Source organism: Calypte anna, chromosome 5A (genome assembly GCF_003957555.1).
Source record: "Calypte anna isolate BGI_N300 chromosome 5A, bCalAnn1_v1.p, whole genome shotgun sequence".
In the NCBI taxonomy this organism is placed as follows: Eukaryota; Metazoa; Chordata; class Aves; order Apodiformes; family Trochilidae; genus Calypte; species Calypte anna.
The window spans coordinates 13,788,872-13,804,254 of NC_044251.1; the positions used below are offsets into that span (position 1 = coordinate 13,788,872).

Genomic DNA, 15,383 nt, shown 5'->3' on the forward strand with positions numbered 1-15,383 from the left:
AGCTCAGCAAATTGCTGTGCTTAAGGCATTTTTAGATTCTAGGAAATTATAATATCCCCAGAAGGCAAAGAATTAATAATAAAAATCCTCTTTTGTAAAAGATTATCATTGCAGAGCAAATGGAGCAGATCTTCCCTATCTTAGTGCATTTAATATTCTCATTTTTTCTATGAAAGTTTGATGGAAAGACTATGTGGGGATCACTGTTTTATTAACTTGTTAGGAGACAAATTTACTGAACCAGTGCAGCATATTGATTTCAGTGTCTGCTATATGGAAAAGCAGCATTAGTAATGGATGACTTCTAGACATTTCCATATGGAAACTGACTCATTCTTTAGACATCTTGTGATCTTGATTTATCTGTTTAGGCTGGCATTAAGGAGTTAGTGATTAAAATTTCAAAGATTCTTTCTTGTTTATTACTGAAAAGGTTTTCCTGCTTTCCAAATTATTTCTTCCTAATATTCTCACCCTTAGTGAATGCTTTGTAAAGAATTATAGAAGCAATTTCAGTTTGTCTCATTCTCTTGGAAACAGTATTCTGTACAGTAGATTTCAGGTTTGCAGCATGGTTTTTATCAGTTATCAAATGTTATTTAGCAGATCAAGCATGCAACCATTTCTGCAGTGGGGGAGCTTAGTATAGTTCTTAAAATCCATAATGGAAAACAGATGGCTTGATCTAATTATCTTCTTAGTTACAAACATACAGAGGTAAATATCATACATAGGATACTAAATGATGATGAGAGAGGTAGCTGTCAAATTGAGTTGCTGTCCTCCAGGTGCTCCAGTCCAAAAAAATATCTATCTTGCAAATTTATCTTGCTGCTTAATTTAGGAGTGCAATGATGTTTTTATTTCCATTATTCATTTTGGTGTTGCATCATTCAAGTATTGGATTTAGAAAAAGATCTCAGAGAGCATGCAGCCATCTGTGGCCTTTCACCTTACAAACTGAGTGATCCAGGAAGCAAGGGCTGAAATCATAGCAATGAAATTCAGGAAATAATCTTCATGTATCTGCACTCTTGTAATATATTTGACAAATAAAAGAATTTGTAAATTTATTTTTCAGACTCTTAGGAGTCACAAGATGTTTTCTACTAAGAAATCTTAATCACCTAGGCAAAGAGTTTTTGTCTTAGCACCATTAAGATTACACAGATTACAGAAGAGGGTTTCTAGGATGCATTCTGTGCAGAAAAGCTTTACTGCACAAGGTGATGAAGAATCTGTACCACAGCTAGTTGACATTTTATCCTTTTTCAAAAATATGACTAATCACTCCAGAAACAGAAATAAATGTGTCACTTTCAAGTCAGCAAACTTTCCTTCTGACATAAATTTAGATCAATATTTAATATTTGTATATATATTTCAGCAAAGGAAGCTGGAAAGTAGCATACTTGTATGTTGTGGTAAACAGTGTCCTACTTTGCAGTTGTGGACAGAACTGTTTGCAAGTACGGAAAGTGGGTCTGTAATATAAAACATAGTTTGAAAGAGTCTTACTGTGGGATGAATTGAAGCAGAATCTTTTGCATAAGATCTCAGATATATTAAGGCAGTAACAATTATCCATCAGATGATCTCAGAGTATTTCATAAAGGCAGGACAGCATTTTTTCTATTCCAAAAAACTGAAACATGAAATTCAGGTATTGATTTTAAGAGCATCAAGAATTTAATTACTTTAGAAGCCCCAGAATCATACACTAAAGTTCTGCCTGGCTGAGGAGACACTTGTCTATACAGCACTGGGAGCCCTTTCAGAATTAAAGCAGAGCTCTATATACGTTGCTCAAAGTCAAAAGAAGTTGCCCAAAGACTTCCAGCTCCTCAGTGGCAGAGCTGGCCATGCCATTCCTGCCCCGTGGTTCTTTTCCCTTGAACAGTATTTCAACAATACCTGAAATGGGGAAGTGTTGTTGTTTTTCCTATATCAACCTTAAAATAACAGGTAAGGAGAACTGAATATGAAGAAGTGGCTCAGCAGTGGAAGGCTGACAAGGTGCACTGTATGCAAGTGAGCCAGAAGAACTTTATGACACATTCAGAACTTGGAGACTGAATTACAGTTTTAGTAATCATCAGTTCCTCTTCTTCTCTGTCACTTCTTTGTTTAATATATAGCATGGAAGAGACTTATGGTACAAGTTTTATAAGCTTGCAATAAAAATACAACAACTGTTGTATTAAATTATTTAAGTTGTAAACCACTGTAAAAAGGAGAAAAAGTTATATCGACATGGAGCCAGGAAAAATTATTATGATGGAGTATAAGATATATTGTGCTGATTACTACAGAATTTTTTCCCAGTTTAGCATATTGTAAATCTTTGGTTGGCCTTAAGAATGAAAGTGTGAGTAGATTTTTCTCAAGACTTGTGGCAAGTGGTTTAAAAAAACTGAAGGTAAAATCAGATCTATAATTTAAAAACAAATCAGTGAAAATGTGACAGCAAACAAAATATATCTAAAAGGTTAAAGGAGAGAATAGTGGCAAAGCAAGGGATCAATGAATTTAAAACTTCCACATTTCCCCTGAGAGAAAGCTGGAATTCTGAAAGTAAAAAATAACCAAGTTTTATATTTTAAGCAAGTAGATTATTATTTAATTATTTTGTGCTATGCTTACTAAAAAGAGACTTGCCAATAATTTTGAATCTGGGAATACTGATTGTGGTAGCATTGGAAGGTGCTAGATGTACCTAAATTTGTTGCTACTATTACAAATGGAAATATTTGCAGGAGGATACAAATATATTTAGCATGAAGTTCTGACTATACATGTTAGGATCCAATTAGTTTTCCTTTCTTCTGCCTCTTTTTACTCTTGGTAAGTAAAAAACTAAACAGATGAGATTATTATTAATGGCATTAGGTTACTACTAATAATAATCCTATAAAATAGAATAAAATATTTATCATCATCTTTTAGCATCTTCATATCTCACCTTTTTTTCTTTCCAGATATTTTAGAGCTTTAATGACCCTGAATGTCCTTGTAGCAGGCTGTAGATGAGTTTTCTTGGCCCTGCAAAGTTATTTGGAAAAAATTCAGCTGGGCTGAGCATATTTATTGCCTTCCTATCTACCAACAAGTGCTTTCTGCAGTAGAGAAAAAGAGATGGTAGCCTGATTCTGAAGAATCTTCTTAGCAGTGGTGTAATTGGAAACCTGCCTTGGCAGAGAAGCCTTTTTTTTTCTTAAAAAAGGCTCACTCAGCTAATATAGTGCAGAAAATAGTGATAAGGCCACTCCAGTGATGGTGTCCCAGGAGAAAAGGAGAAGGTCTCTGTGAACAGATGTTGATGGATCTCTGTAGTCTGTCCCTCTCACTACTCTGTTCTGCAGTGCGTTGGGTATGAATATTCTCTGACAAGTTAAAGCCCATGGCATAAAGTATCAGTGTTGACCAAAGCGAGGGCTGTGTGGGCATCTTTGCTTTACTTTAAAGCTGACATCTCTTCTTGAACAATTTATTTCCCTCCAGCAGTACTTCAACATTGTTAAAACCAGATCTCATACCACAGATCACATCTTTAGAACAGAAGGAGGCAGAAGGATAAATCAAAAGCGTGTTTTGCGGTGCCTGATAGGTTGGCTTTCTGTTTGTGGGAAAGATAAAGGTCAGCCTTCCATCACTCACACTTCATGTTTCTTAAAAGTGGTTAAAGCATCACATCCATTTTACTTCTGAGCATTTTGAGTTTCATTAATCCAGTATCTCTTTGAGCTAACATAATTTTTTGGTGGAGATGTAGCTTAAGGCTCCTGAGGTAGAAATTCCTGCTTGAAAGAGACAGTGTTCAAGCATCATTGGTGCTGCTGACTGCCTGGGCACCTCTGGGTGCTGGCCCACCCTGAGGGGCCTGGGGCACCTCTGGGTGCTGGCCCACCCTGAGGGGCCTGGGGCCTGGCCCACCTGGGGAAACCTGAACCTCATCGGCAAGATGCCAGATCCAGGCAGCTTTTCCCATCCCTGTTGGTCTGTGCTGTGTACTGTATCTGTCACCCCTGTGGCTCTAAGTCACAAAATGTACAGGAGTTATGGGAGACCAGCTTGCATAATTCCAAAAGACTTTCCCCAGAGATTTTTTTAAATACCAGGTGTTTAGGCCCATGTATTTTGGCAATGAAATACTCTTTTTTTAAAATACATTTGTGTAATAATTCAAATGCAGCCTTTTGTGATACACTGTGGTATAAAATATATAGTGATGCTTATTAAGCAATCACAAGACAGTCACATGTATAGTTCCTTGACAGATATAACAGACTATTTTGGCATAAAGCCCACAGATGACTTTTCAATACCCTGTAAGCCACCCCACCTGTTGGTGGTGGAAAGCTTAAAGGCCTCCATGCAGTGGCCAGCATAGCAGGTCAGACACATCCCATGGGACTCTCCTGGGACTCTCATTTGAACTGCCAGAGATCCAAAAGCAGTTCCAGCAAAAGGATAATTTTGTTCTTAGCCACTGTTATTCATAACTGTGCTCACTGTGCTGTGCTCTCTGAAGGAAGAAGAGGTGGATGGTGGGTCAGAATTTGGGATTAGTTTTTGGCTTTGACACAAATTGCCTTTGCGAATTGTATAACTTTGGCACAGTTGTGACCCACGGAAACTATGACTCCGTTTCCTACATGTCCTGTGCTCCTTTTTCAGCTCTCTGATTTTTTTTGTGTTGATGGTAAACTCTTTGTGGTAGACCTTGTCTGTTATTTAGTGTTTATTCAGTTCCTGATAAATGGCACGTAAGTCTTCCTGAAGGCTTTCATAAATTATGCTGTTAATAACTTCAAGTTAGAGCAAAAATGACTTGCAGCTCACATCGCTATGTGGCCAAGTTTCAGGCCCTTTTTCTTTCATTTTGCTGTCTGTTGACACAGTTGAATGACTCTCCCAGTCTCCCATTCCCAAATCTGTAACAAACTATGAGCTCATGTTACGCAGGAAGCACTAGCAGTGAGATTTATTTGTCATCTTTGGAGGCCATGAAGAGGAACAAAAGACTTTCATCTCTCTCCTTTTCTTCCTTGACTGTAGGGAATAAGAGCGTACTGAAATCTTGGGTGTCTGCCATCCAGGATAAAAATCCAATTAATGTAAATCTGCCAGATCAAGGGGAGGCAGTTGTGTGGCTATCAAGAGCCCACAGACTGCTGGGTGGATGGATCAGCAGCAACCTCCAGCAGCATGATTTCCCCATTAAAACAGAAACTGGGTTTTATTCCACCTCTAAATACTGGCCTGTCCTTTTTTTTTTAGCCTTCTCCAGCTAATTTTGCAGAAGTTGTCAGATGCAGTCGTAATGCAATTTTAGACATTTGTAGACTCACTCTAGGATTAAATCAGTGACCTCCCTCAGGATGTAAGGCAGTGAATGCCACAGCCACTCTTTGTTACCTCTTCCAGGCAGCTTTGATTAAAGTGTGCTATGAAGCTGGACCTGGATCAATATGAATGATCTTCATCGACCTAATAATGTATTTAACATGTTCAGTGCACTTTTATCTGGTTTTGTTACAATAAGTTGTTTACATTAGTGCAGCAGATTGATTTAAAGTTTCAGAGCTATTTACAATGGTAAACATCCAGAAATAACCTGCACATGATACTGTATATAAATATGTAGTTTACTGTGCAAGCTCCTCAGGCAGGTGTATATAGCATAGCTATGATTTTCAGATTTCAAGAATGTGGCTTAGAAACTGAAAACAATTATTCCATTAATGTTATTTTAAATGTTCACAGCTTAACTTGACATAAACAAAGGACCATATGATCTCCATGCTCAGTCTAAGGATGCTTACCACATCTTTAGTCTTTTAGAAACCTTTTCTATTATTTGTGGCCTAAATTCTCCCACCAGCAGATGTATGTGGTGTCTGCTGGTTATATAAACATCTCTTCATGGTCAGGCCTTTTGGATGAAGTGTGTCCAATCAGATATTGATTAAACCCATTGGTTTTAGAGACCATTTAGCAGACTTGAATAAAGGAACAAACGTGGATGCTGTACCAAATACATCATTTGGGGATGTCAGAGCACTTAACAAACATTGTTACAACTGAGTCCATGTGTAACCACTGAAGGACATATTTGCTTCAGTATGTCTCATGACAGCTTCTTAAAAAATATACTTAAGTGAATTTAACACTTGTGAAAGGTGCCAGATTGACAGGCCCTGGAGATAAAAGTTCTTGAATTACCAGCAGGCACAGCCGAGCTTCCCACACACACTGCCCCACCAGTGTCCCCAACCCTACCTGGAAGGCACATCAACCAACTGTCCTACAGCCTGCAAATCTGTGCCATCTCCTGCTCCTGTAGCATGGGCCAAGAGTCAGTAGCTGTAATGTGACCTAAAGGTGATAAAGCAAGTTTCATAATTACTGCACAGGTGCTGTTGCAGTTGATCATTTTCACACTAAGTTTTCAATTAATCTGGAAACAAAAATATCAAGAAAGTGCACATTTATCTGATTTTGCATACAGCAACAAAATGTATGTGAGCTCTACTGAATCTTGTAGTTTTATCACTCTGCATAGGTACAGATGTACATTCTTAAGATGCCTCTTGAAAAATGGGTCCTTAGTGTTTCATATGTTTGCAATAATGTCTCCATTCATAACTCATCCCTGCATGGTGTCATTACAGCCCATCCTCCCCAGAGATCCTCAACACAGCTGGTGTACAGGTTCAATAACCATCCACCCCTTAAAGAGATGGGGTCGTTACTGGGTTGAAAGATGGCACACAGGAAAAAGGGACTCGTGATCCTTGCACTCTGTCATGGGTTTACAAAAAGCAGGAGTTCTTCCCTGAGTCATTGCACTCAGAAAGTTCCGTCCTCCATCCTCTTTGAAATTATATTTAGACACCACCATAAGTACTGAAGGGCATTCTTAAGTGTTTCTTTATGTAGTGTGGCAGGTTAATGACATTTTAAACAAAAGTGCACATTTACAATCTTGTATAGGCCAATTCTCAACCTGTATATAGGACATGGCTAAAACCAGAACAACACAAAACAACGAGTTTTCATGCTTGGCTATTTTCTAAACTATACTGGCAGCTTGAAAGAATTATTATGGAAGCTAAATCTTAATTCTTTCTGCTGCAAAACCAGCCATAACTAATGTGCAGAAAAGCTCAGCAATATTTGTTTATCTTTAAAAGAGTCACATTTCTTTCTGCAATGTGTTGTTGATGTGCATGATAACCTACCTAATAAGAAGGGTTCTGGGTGTACTTTGGAAGATAATTTCTGTATATCTAGAGTGAGTTAGGTGCTCTATAATTGTTTTAGGGATGCGATTTGGGATTGAAGTTGAAACCATTATAAATATCAGTATAAAATCTCAGTTGATGATAATGATTGACTGATTTTCTTACCTCCTCAGCATTCCTCATTCATCTGTCACACTGTACACCTTTAGGAAGATTACAGACCAGCCTGCTAGATGAAGTTTAGGTTTTAAAGTCTGGAAGGAGGTTCAGGAGATAATGTATACTTGTATACATTCTGGGATGTTTAAACATGGTGGTACCCATGAACTCTGCTTAAATATCTCAGCCTCAGCTCTCCTGTGCAGCCTGTCTACTGGAAAAAAAAAATAGATGGACTGTTTTAGGTCATCTTCTCCTTCACAGGTTTGTCCTCTTTAGTATGGGACCTGTACTGTTTAATATTTTTATCTGCAATATAGACAGCAGGATCGAGTGCACCATCAGCAAGTTTGCAGATGAGCCCGAGCTGAGTGGTGCTGTTGATAAGCCAGAGGGATGGGATGGCATCCAGAAGGACCTGGATTCAGAGTTGGGCCCAGGTGAACCTCATGAGATTCAACAAGATCAAGTGCAGGGAGCTGCACCTTGGTCAGCAGAATCCACAGGCTGGGGGATGAGGTTTTAGGAAGCAGCCCTGCAGAAAAGGACTTGGGGGGGAGGGGGGGGGGGGTGGACAAAAAGCAGGACATGAGGCAGCAGAGTTTGCTTGCAGCTCAGAAGGCCAATGACATCCCAGGCATCAAAAGGACTGTGGCCAGCAGGTGGAGAGAGATGATTCTGACAATTTGCTCTGGTAAGACCTCACCTGCAGGTCCAGTTCTGGAGCCCTCAGTACAGGAAGGACATGGACCTGATGGAGTGGGTCCAGAGGGGGGATATGAAAATGTTCAGCAGTGAGAAGAGAAGGCTCTGGGGAGACCTAATAGTGACCTTCCAGTATCTGAAGGGGCCTACAGGAAGGCTGGAGATGGACTGTTGGCAAGGGCCTGGAGCGATAGCACGAGAGGTAATGGTTTTAAATTAGAGAAGACTAAATTTAGACTGCATGTTTGAAAAAAATTATTTACCATGAGAGTACTAGAAAAATGGACCAGGTTACCCAGGGAAGTGGTTGAGGCCTCATCGCTGGAGATACTCAAAGTGAGGCTTGACAAGGCTCTGAGCAACTTGATCTGGTTGAGGGTGTCCCTGCTTACTGCAGGGCACTTGGACTACATGACCTCTAGAGGTCCCTTCCAATCCAAATTATTCTGTCATTCTATGTTTTCACCAGCCTCATTTCAAATATCCAATGTAGCTGAGTCAGGTTTTGGTGTGCGATGGTTTCTTTTGTCTGATAGCATGTTTATAGTACCTCCATGGCATTCTCATGTCATTCGTTTTATTACTTAGTTACTAATTTTACCTATATCATGTTATATATTCCACTTCAATCTGCTACTTATTCCCTGCAAGTACTACTAAGACTTTTTTCATCAACCACCTTTTTAGATTTTTGAGCTAGTACCTGGCCTCCTGCTTGCAGAAAGGCAAAAAGCTTTTCTTGTTTGCTACTAAGAGGGTAGCAGGGGAGTGCCAGAATCCTTCCTTTACAGAATGACAATGCTCCACTCTCAGCAAAATGCAGAAGACAGGAAATAGGTGTTTATTTGTATTTCCTAAAGATGTACATTGTAATTTGGCATCACTGAAAACATTATTTAGAAGCAAAGGCTTCCTGAAGTTTACCTACCCCATTCTGAAGCTCCAGGGATTGTCTCAGTTCATTAGTCTGAAAAGTCTTTACAGAAGTGAAGTATTATTTTTTAATTTTGTTTAGGAAGCCAAAAGTTAGAATTCTATATTAGCGAGGGAAAGAAGAGAGTTTCTTTCATGACTGCATTAAACAGAAGCCTTCAGAAGAATAGAAGGGGGCTGGTTCATTCCCATCTTCATGTAACTTGAATTACAGGGTTTAGTAAGTGAAACAGAGCATAAGCTAAACCCTGCAGAGTCCAGAAAGCTCTAATTAACGCCCACAGTGAGTAACTTTTCTGAAATAGGTCTTTAATCAAACTTTGCCCTGAAAATAAAACAAGGTATCGTGGCAGCTTGATAAAAGAGATGCATTGCCAAGGCTGACAGGCCCACAATCAAACCAGCACTAAAAATAACTGGTTTGTCTACTAATTTTCTTTCAGATGCTAAAAAATACATTAGCTACAGTCTGGAAAAACTTCTACAGTCGCTCAGCCGAGTGACTCAGCTCTAGAAAAGTGAGCTTCCTGTAAATGTTAATGCCCTCCCTGATATGGAATGAGCCCTCTTTCTTTCCCACATCCTTCCTCACAAGCAGAATCAGAGAGGTTGGTGAGGCTGGGAGGGTAAAAAGGCAACTTCTGGATTCTTTGAGAGCCGCTCATTTGTGCCTCTCCTCTTGCTGCTGCTGGTGCCAGAGCACAAGCATCCTCCCTGACTAAAGGGTCTGGATACAGATAAGCCAGCCACTTATCTTTCTTGTGTTTCCCAGAAACACAAGGTCTATGGGCTGCTCCCTCTTCCTCACTGATTCTGGAGCAGGAGTTCTCAGTAAGGCATGCAGGGAAACAGCTCATTTTCCTCTTCCTCTGAATCATCATAAGAAGTATGGAAATGATCACTATCCTGATATTATAAATAAGTAGGCAAAGACAGGCTGTAACTCACTCAAACCCAGATGGACTTAGTTACCAGAATAAATAATCAGGAGAGGTAGGCTTATAGAGCAAGTTCCATTTCCATCCTCCAGACTTTAGTTGCTGTTGAATTCCCACTTTTGTACATAGGAATGTTTCCCACTTGAAAGAAAAATCAAGACTGACTTCAGATTTTATACTTTTGGAAGAGAAGTGTAAAAGCATTGAGTAATACATCTTAGGCCAGTTTTCCCTGGAACTGGTCTGCCCTTAGTATTTTTGAAGATCTACCTGATAAGTTTTCAGAATGGAAACACAATTATTTACAAGTTGCTGTCTCCATTTTTGTTGTGGGCAGAGCATTCGGAAACCTGGTCCCAGAACAGGGAAATGGTCAGTGGGAAATAATTGTTATCAAACATAATAAAGAAAAACATAAGGTACCATGTGAAAAGCTAAGTATTGGGCTATGTAAAATGTTCATTGTATTATTATTTAAAATCTCCACAACTGCAACAAAAAAAATCAGTACGGAATCATATTAGTGACCTGCTTCTATATTCCAACACTATGCTTTTGATTACTGGGCTTATTTTGAACAGGAAGACATTAATTAAAATGAAGCAACCTAATTGTTAAGGTTGTGTTTCAAAATCTTATATTCCAGCATATCATTTTTCATTACCTTAAGTTAAAGTGGGGGAAAAAATCCGATTTCTCTGGCACATAAGGCTCAAAAATAGTAGTAAAATCAGATAATTTTTTTAAAAGCACATTTTCCTTCCTTACTATGGTTGTAAACCACAGACAGTCAGCTGGATGTTTAAGAAAGGGAGGGGTCTCCAGTTCCTCATGTTTCACCTTTTCATTGCTCTGCCTGATCATTTAAGACAGAGGCTTGTTCCAGACAGCTTTAATTAAACTATGCTCTGAAACTGTATATAGATCAATGGAAATGATCCATAACAAGAGGCTAATCATGTATTTAACAGTGTTCAGTCCAGTTCAATCACCTTCTGCCATTTCTGTGGCTTTACATTCATGTGGCAGAGTCTTGAATGTGTGTATGTATTTTTTAATCCATCTCATTAGTGACCATATGCTTTGGCTTCCAGGGAGACAAGAACTGTCTGCAATCTGCCAGGGATTTAGGGACATCAATAATTTGTGAATAGTCATGTTGGTACTGGTCGAAGGGTTAAGTGTTCTGCACACCAGGGGCATGTGTTTTGGGACTGGAACTCTTAGTCAACTGTTAGGAACCTGATCCCTTGTGAGGCATCTTTTCAAAGTACATGCTGCATGTCAGATCTCCACAGCTGAAGCAATGGAGCTTTATTAGCTCAGGGATTTAAGAACCTGCTCTAAGCAATGTAACAATATCTTTTGGTTAAAAAGTGAAGGAAAGATAGGAGATGTAATATGAAAGTGATTTTTTATATGTACTGAGCTAAATGTGATCTTCCTTTTTGATACCATTTTCCTTTTCAATATGAAGCTATCAGATTGCTCCTCCCCTGCAAATATCCAGTGAAGCAAGAGTATGGCAGCAATCATTTGGGAAACATAAGTGAACTCAGTGGCCTCACCTCATACTGCCTAAATCCTGCCAAGGCTAGTGACAGCACAGATGTAAAAATCTAATCACTTGGAATGGCTGTGCAGGGGCTCCCAGGACATTGGTTTATCTACTTAGTGGGAAAACCACCATTAAAAACAATAGCTTGTGGTGTTAGACTGTGCTATGTTTTACAGAAAGGCTGCTAAGTCATCAGGAGATATCATCAAGCTGTTGATGATCATCATGGATCTCAGTATCCTGTCCTTACAGAGGAAATAGATGGTAATGTCAGACTTTTTTTGTGAGAGAGAGAAAGAATTTACATTAATTTTGTTCATTTTAAGTTTTGGTCACGTTCATATCCCTCAGCTGTACCCAGGTCAGAAGGAAAATGTATAGCAATGCAGACATAAGCTGCATGGAACCTGTGCCCTGAACTTGTCCTGATCAGTTGGAAGTAGTGGGTATCCATCTTACAGGATCCTGTAAATTTCATGTTGTAATAATGATTGATGCAGACTGCCACAGGAAAAGAAAACATGCACCACTTCATTGCTGCTTGCTAATCAGATGGTTTTGTTTGTACTTTAGTATTAAACATTCTGTATCAGGGCAGAATAAATAACCTTGAGACTGGTATCAGTCCTATGTAGCTCCTGTTGAAGCTCCAGTAACCACACTCACTGTAACCCTCCATCTTCTACTTGTTTTCACTTTTAAATTCAAGTTTTAGAGGTAGGGCACAGCTAAACAGTCATTTCTATAAAATTATATAAATGAAAGAAATTTTTGCTATCTTGAATGTATTTGAACAGAGTTGCATGGTCTTTACTGAGGCTCTTAATTATCCAAAAGCATAGTTTGCAGGTGTGAAAAATATATGGATTGTGTCTTTAAATCCTCCAATACTAATTATATGATGTGAAATGAATAGAGTATCTTATTTATAGCAGGCAAAATACATAGGTGACAGTTTTTTGCATTGTGTCAGCTATGATTACATACACCGATGCAGATATAATAATTTACATTGTTTTCTGTGGGAATTTAAAGTACAGTTTTACTGTTTAGAAGACCCAGTCTCCTCTTTTCAGGGGAAAGATGCATGAGCAGATTTTCTCCACAATTTCTAAATGGATGAAGATGCACATTTAAGGTTGAGTGGCTTTGTATCAAAGTATTTGATTTATAAGTATAATAAAGCATTTAGAGGCATATGTCAGAGAATTTCATCCACATTCCAATTATAGATGTAGGCTTTGCTGCAGCATTTTACACATGCAATAGAGAAGTTTATGGTCTTTGGGAAAGGTGGCTCTTTCTGGCTGGCAACCAAGTCCACTAGGCCATGTTCAAATGTGAATATTGATGGATAATTTGGCAACCCCAGAAAAAAACCCAAAAGAATGGAGCTGTATTTCCAGGTAATCTCACTTTCAAATTCTCCCTTTGAAAGTAATACCTCTATTTTTTTGGTTGGTTAGTTTTAAAGGGGGGGGGAGCTGTTGGGGTTTTTTTGTTTGATTGGGTTTTTGTTTGTTTTTTATGACCTTTTTTAGCAGCATTTTGCAGCTTTTAAGCCTGTGGGAAAAAAGACTAAAACTATATTTTAGGGATATATATATATATATACACACACAAATATACTAAAAAACCTTTATGTTTTGACATTTTTAATTGAGAAAAAAAGGATAATTTTCATGGGGTGGAATTAGTGATTTTTTATGTGACTTGCCTTTATCTACTTCTATTTAATGCGTTCTGAGCCAGCATAGCTATAAAGTTTCCTGAAGTCAGAGTTTAGAATTAAAATGTTAGCTGATGCTTAACTACCAGGTCACTGAATATTGGCAGTACTGGGTCCCTTTCCACACCCAACATGAAGAAGCCCTTTGACCTTTGAGGTGATTGCTGATCTTTGGCCCAATTTTCACCTCTGATGTCAATGGTGTTGATAGAAAAAAAGTCAGCAGAAATTCAGAAGTGTCATTGGTAGTGTCTTTGCAACCTTTTGTAGGTAGCATTGCCACTAGTACATTAATTTGTGCTACTGCTGCCAGGTAACAAGAGAGAGGAGTTTGGGCTTCAGTGAATATAATTGCAAAATTCCTGGTTTCTCCTGGATGGGGTAGCACTTTGAACTGCCTGCTCACACTTCCACAGGCAGTGAAGCCAAAAAACCCCACTCTGATAGTCTTCAAGTTCTGCCCTCTTTACACCCTCTCCAGCCAAGATTGCATAGTGCTATAAAAAATTGTAATTATCACAGAAGCTGCAGACAGAAACAACTTACTGAAACCCAAACTTATGCAGGCCATACCTTACCATGAGGAAACTGTTTCTTGTAGGGCCATTTGGAGGTTTTTCAGTAGTCTCCTATAAAACTTCTGTGTGTATGGATTTCTAGGATGTCCACTGGGGCTGTAACACAACCAGAATGTCTTGATGCTACGTTTAAAAGTTTCACTCTTTAGTTTTCTTCTATACTCTCCTAAGTAGATCTTCTCCATTATTAATTCTGTGACTTCAAATTTACAAAGTTCTGCCATAAATGCCAGTCCCTTTAGATAAGTGCTTTATAGCCAGATTCTCTATTTCTAGCAGTTTGAATCTTTCTATAATTCTAGCTATGCAGTCAAATCTGCTCCCATCCCTGGACTTCCTCCACTATATCTTCAATGCAGCACACTTCCATTGATTTCAAATAGAAATCATGTTTATAATGTTTTAAAAAATGCTCCACTTTAACTTCTAGTGGATTGATGCACCACTGTAGGACCCAAGAGCAGAATTTCATTTACAGACAACTATGTGCTGATCATCCAAATATAAAAAATGATAAAGAACTGAATTTCAACTGGCCTTTAGTTATTTTTACTACCTGCACTTAGTTGCAGCCTCCTTATATCTGTAATCAACAGACCCCTCTCTCACTCAAGCTTGAGAAACATTCTTTTTACTGCTTTGCTGAATTATGGCCTTAGGCAACATGTAAAATTAATCTCAAATTAGTCAATAAGGAGGTGGGAGATGATGATTCTTTTTTCTATATAAAGGGTAAACATAGAGCTTCATTTCACTCCCGTTAATTGCTACTCCATGATAATTTTCAAAAATGTATTTAGAAATATTTTTTAAGAGATCGGGCACAATAGGAAATGACAGATGGCAGAGAGGGTTCATTAATGGTTTCTTTTTTTTTTAATTTTAGGATTGCAACAATACCTTGAAAAATATTTGGGTAAGAAGACCCCAGCTCTCATTTTAGTCCCTGTGGTGGATTTACCTGGCAAAGAAATGATTCATATAACATGCTGGGTAAGCTAGCAGTTTAAAAGAGATGAGTTGATATCAAAACATGCATTTGGTCCGGGAGAGAACAAAGAAAGGAATTGATTCTAACTGTGTTGGATGCTTTCATTAAGCAATATTGTTTCATTTAAGCAAAGTCACATTTAGCTTGTTAATGATTCCTGACTTGTGACAGACTCAGCTTTGTATGATCAATAAAGGTTTCTTTTCAAAATATTGTGCTTTTTTGGTCACTTATTTTTAGTTATGTTCTGCTAATAGCAAGTGGCTCTTGGGAGATGTCTGTTGCTCTGATCACATTAGGTCTCTCATTTGATATATTTAGGCCTGGTTACAATAAACTGATTATAACTTTATATCTTCTGATGGAGGTGAAACCAGAACATTAGCCTCCATACTGTTTAAAAGACTTGGTTCCTCTCTGTTCTATGTTGAATTTACTGACTTCAGGCCAACTCATGAAGATCTTATTTGTGGCCAGATTTTAACCCTTTTACTTGCATCAGAGAAAAATTATTTAGAAGGGTAGTCAAGGATGCATGTTTTACC

At 38.5% G+C, this 15,383-nt stretch overlaps 1 protein-coding gene across 1 annotated transcript in view; it reads left to right on the forward strand.

Annotated features, from left to right (window-relative positions):
- The window catches only part of DPH6 (diphthamine biosynthesis 6), a 184,004-nt gene extending 169,005 nt beyond the window's left edge, over positions 1 to 14,999 (forward strand). The window contains exon 15 of the mRNA XM_030452574.1: positions 14,734 to 14,999. Within this exon, the coding sequence (XP_030308434.1) occupies positions 14,734 to 14,849 (116 nt within the window). The 3' untranslated portion in view covers positions 14,850 to 14,999. The remainder of the gene's footprint in view (positions 1 to 14,733) is intronic.
- Positions 15,000 to 15,383: the final 384 nt, after the last annotated feature.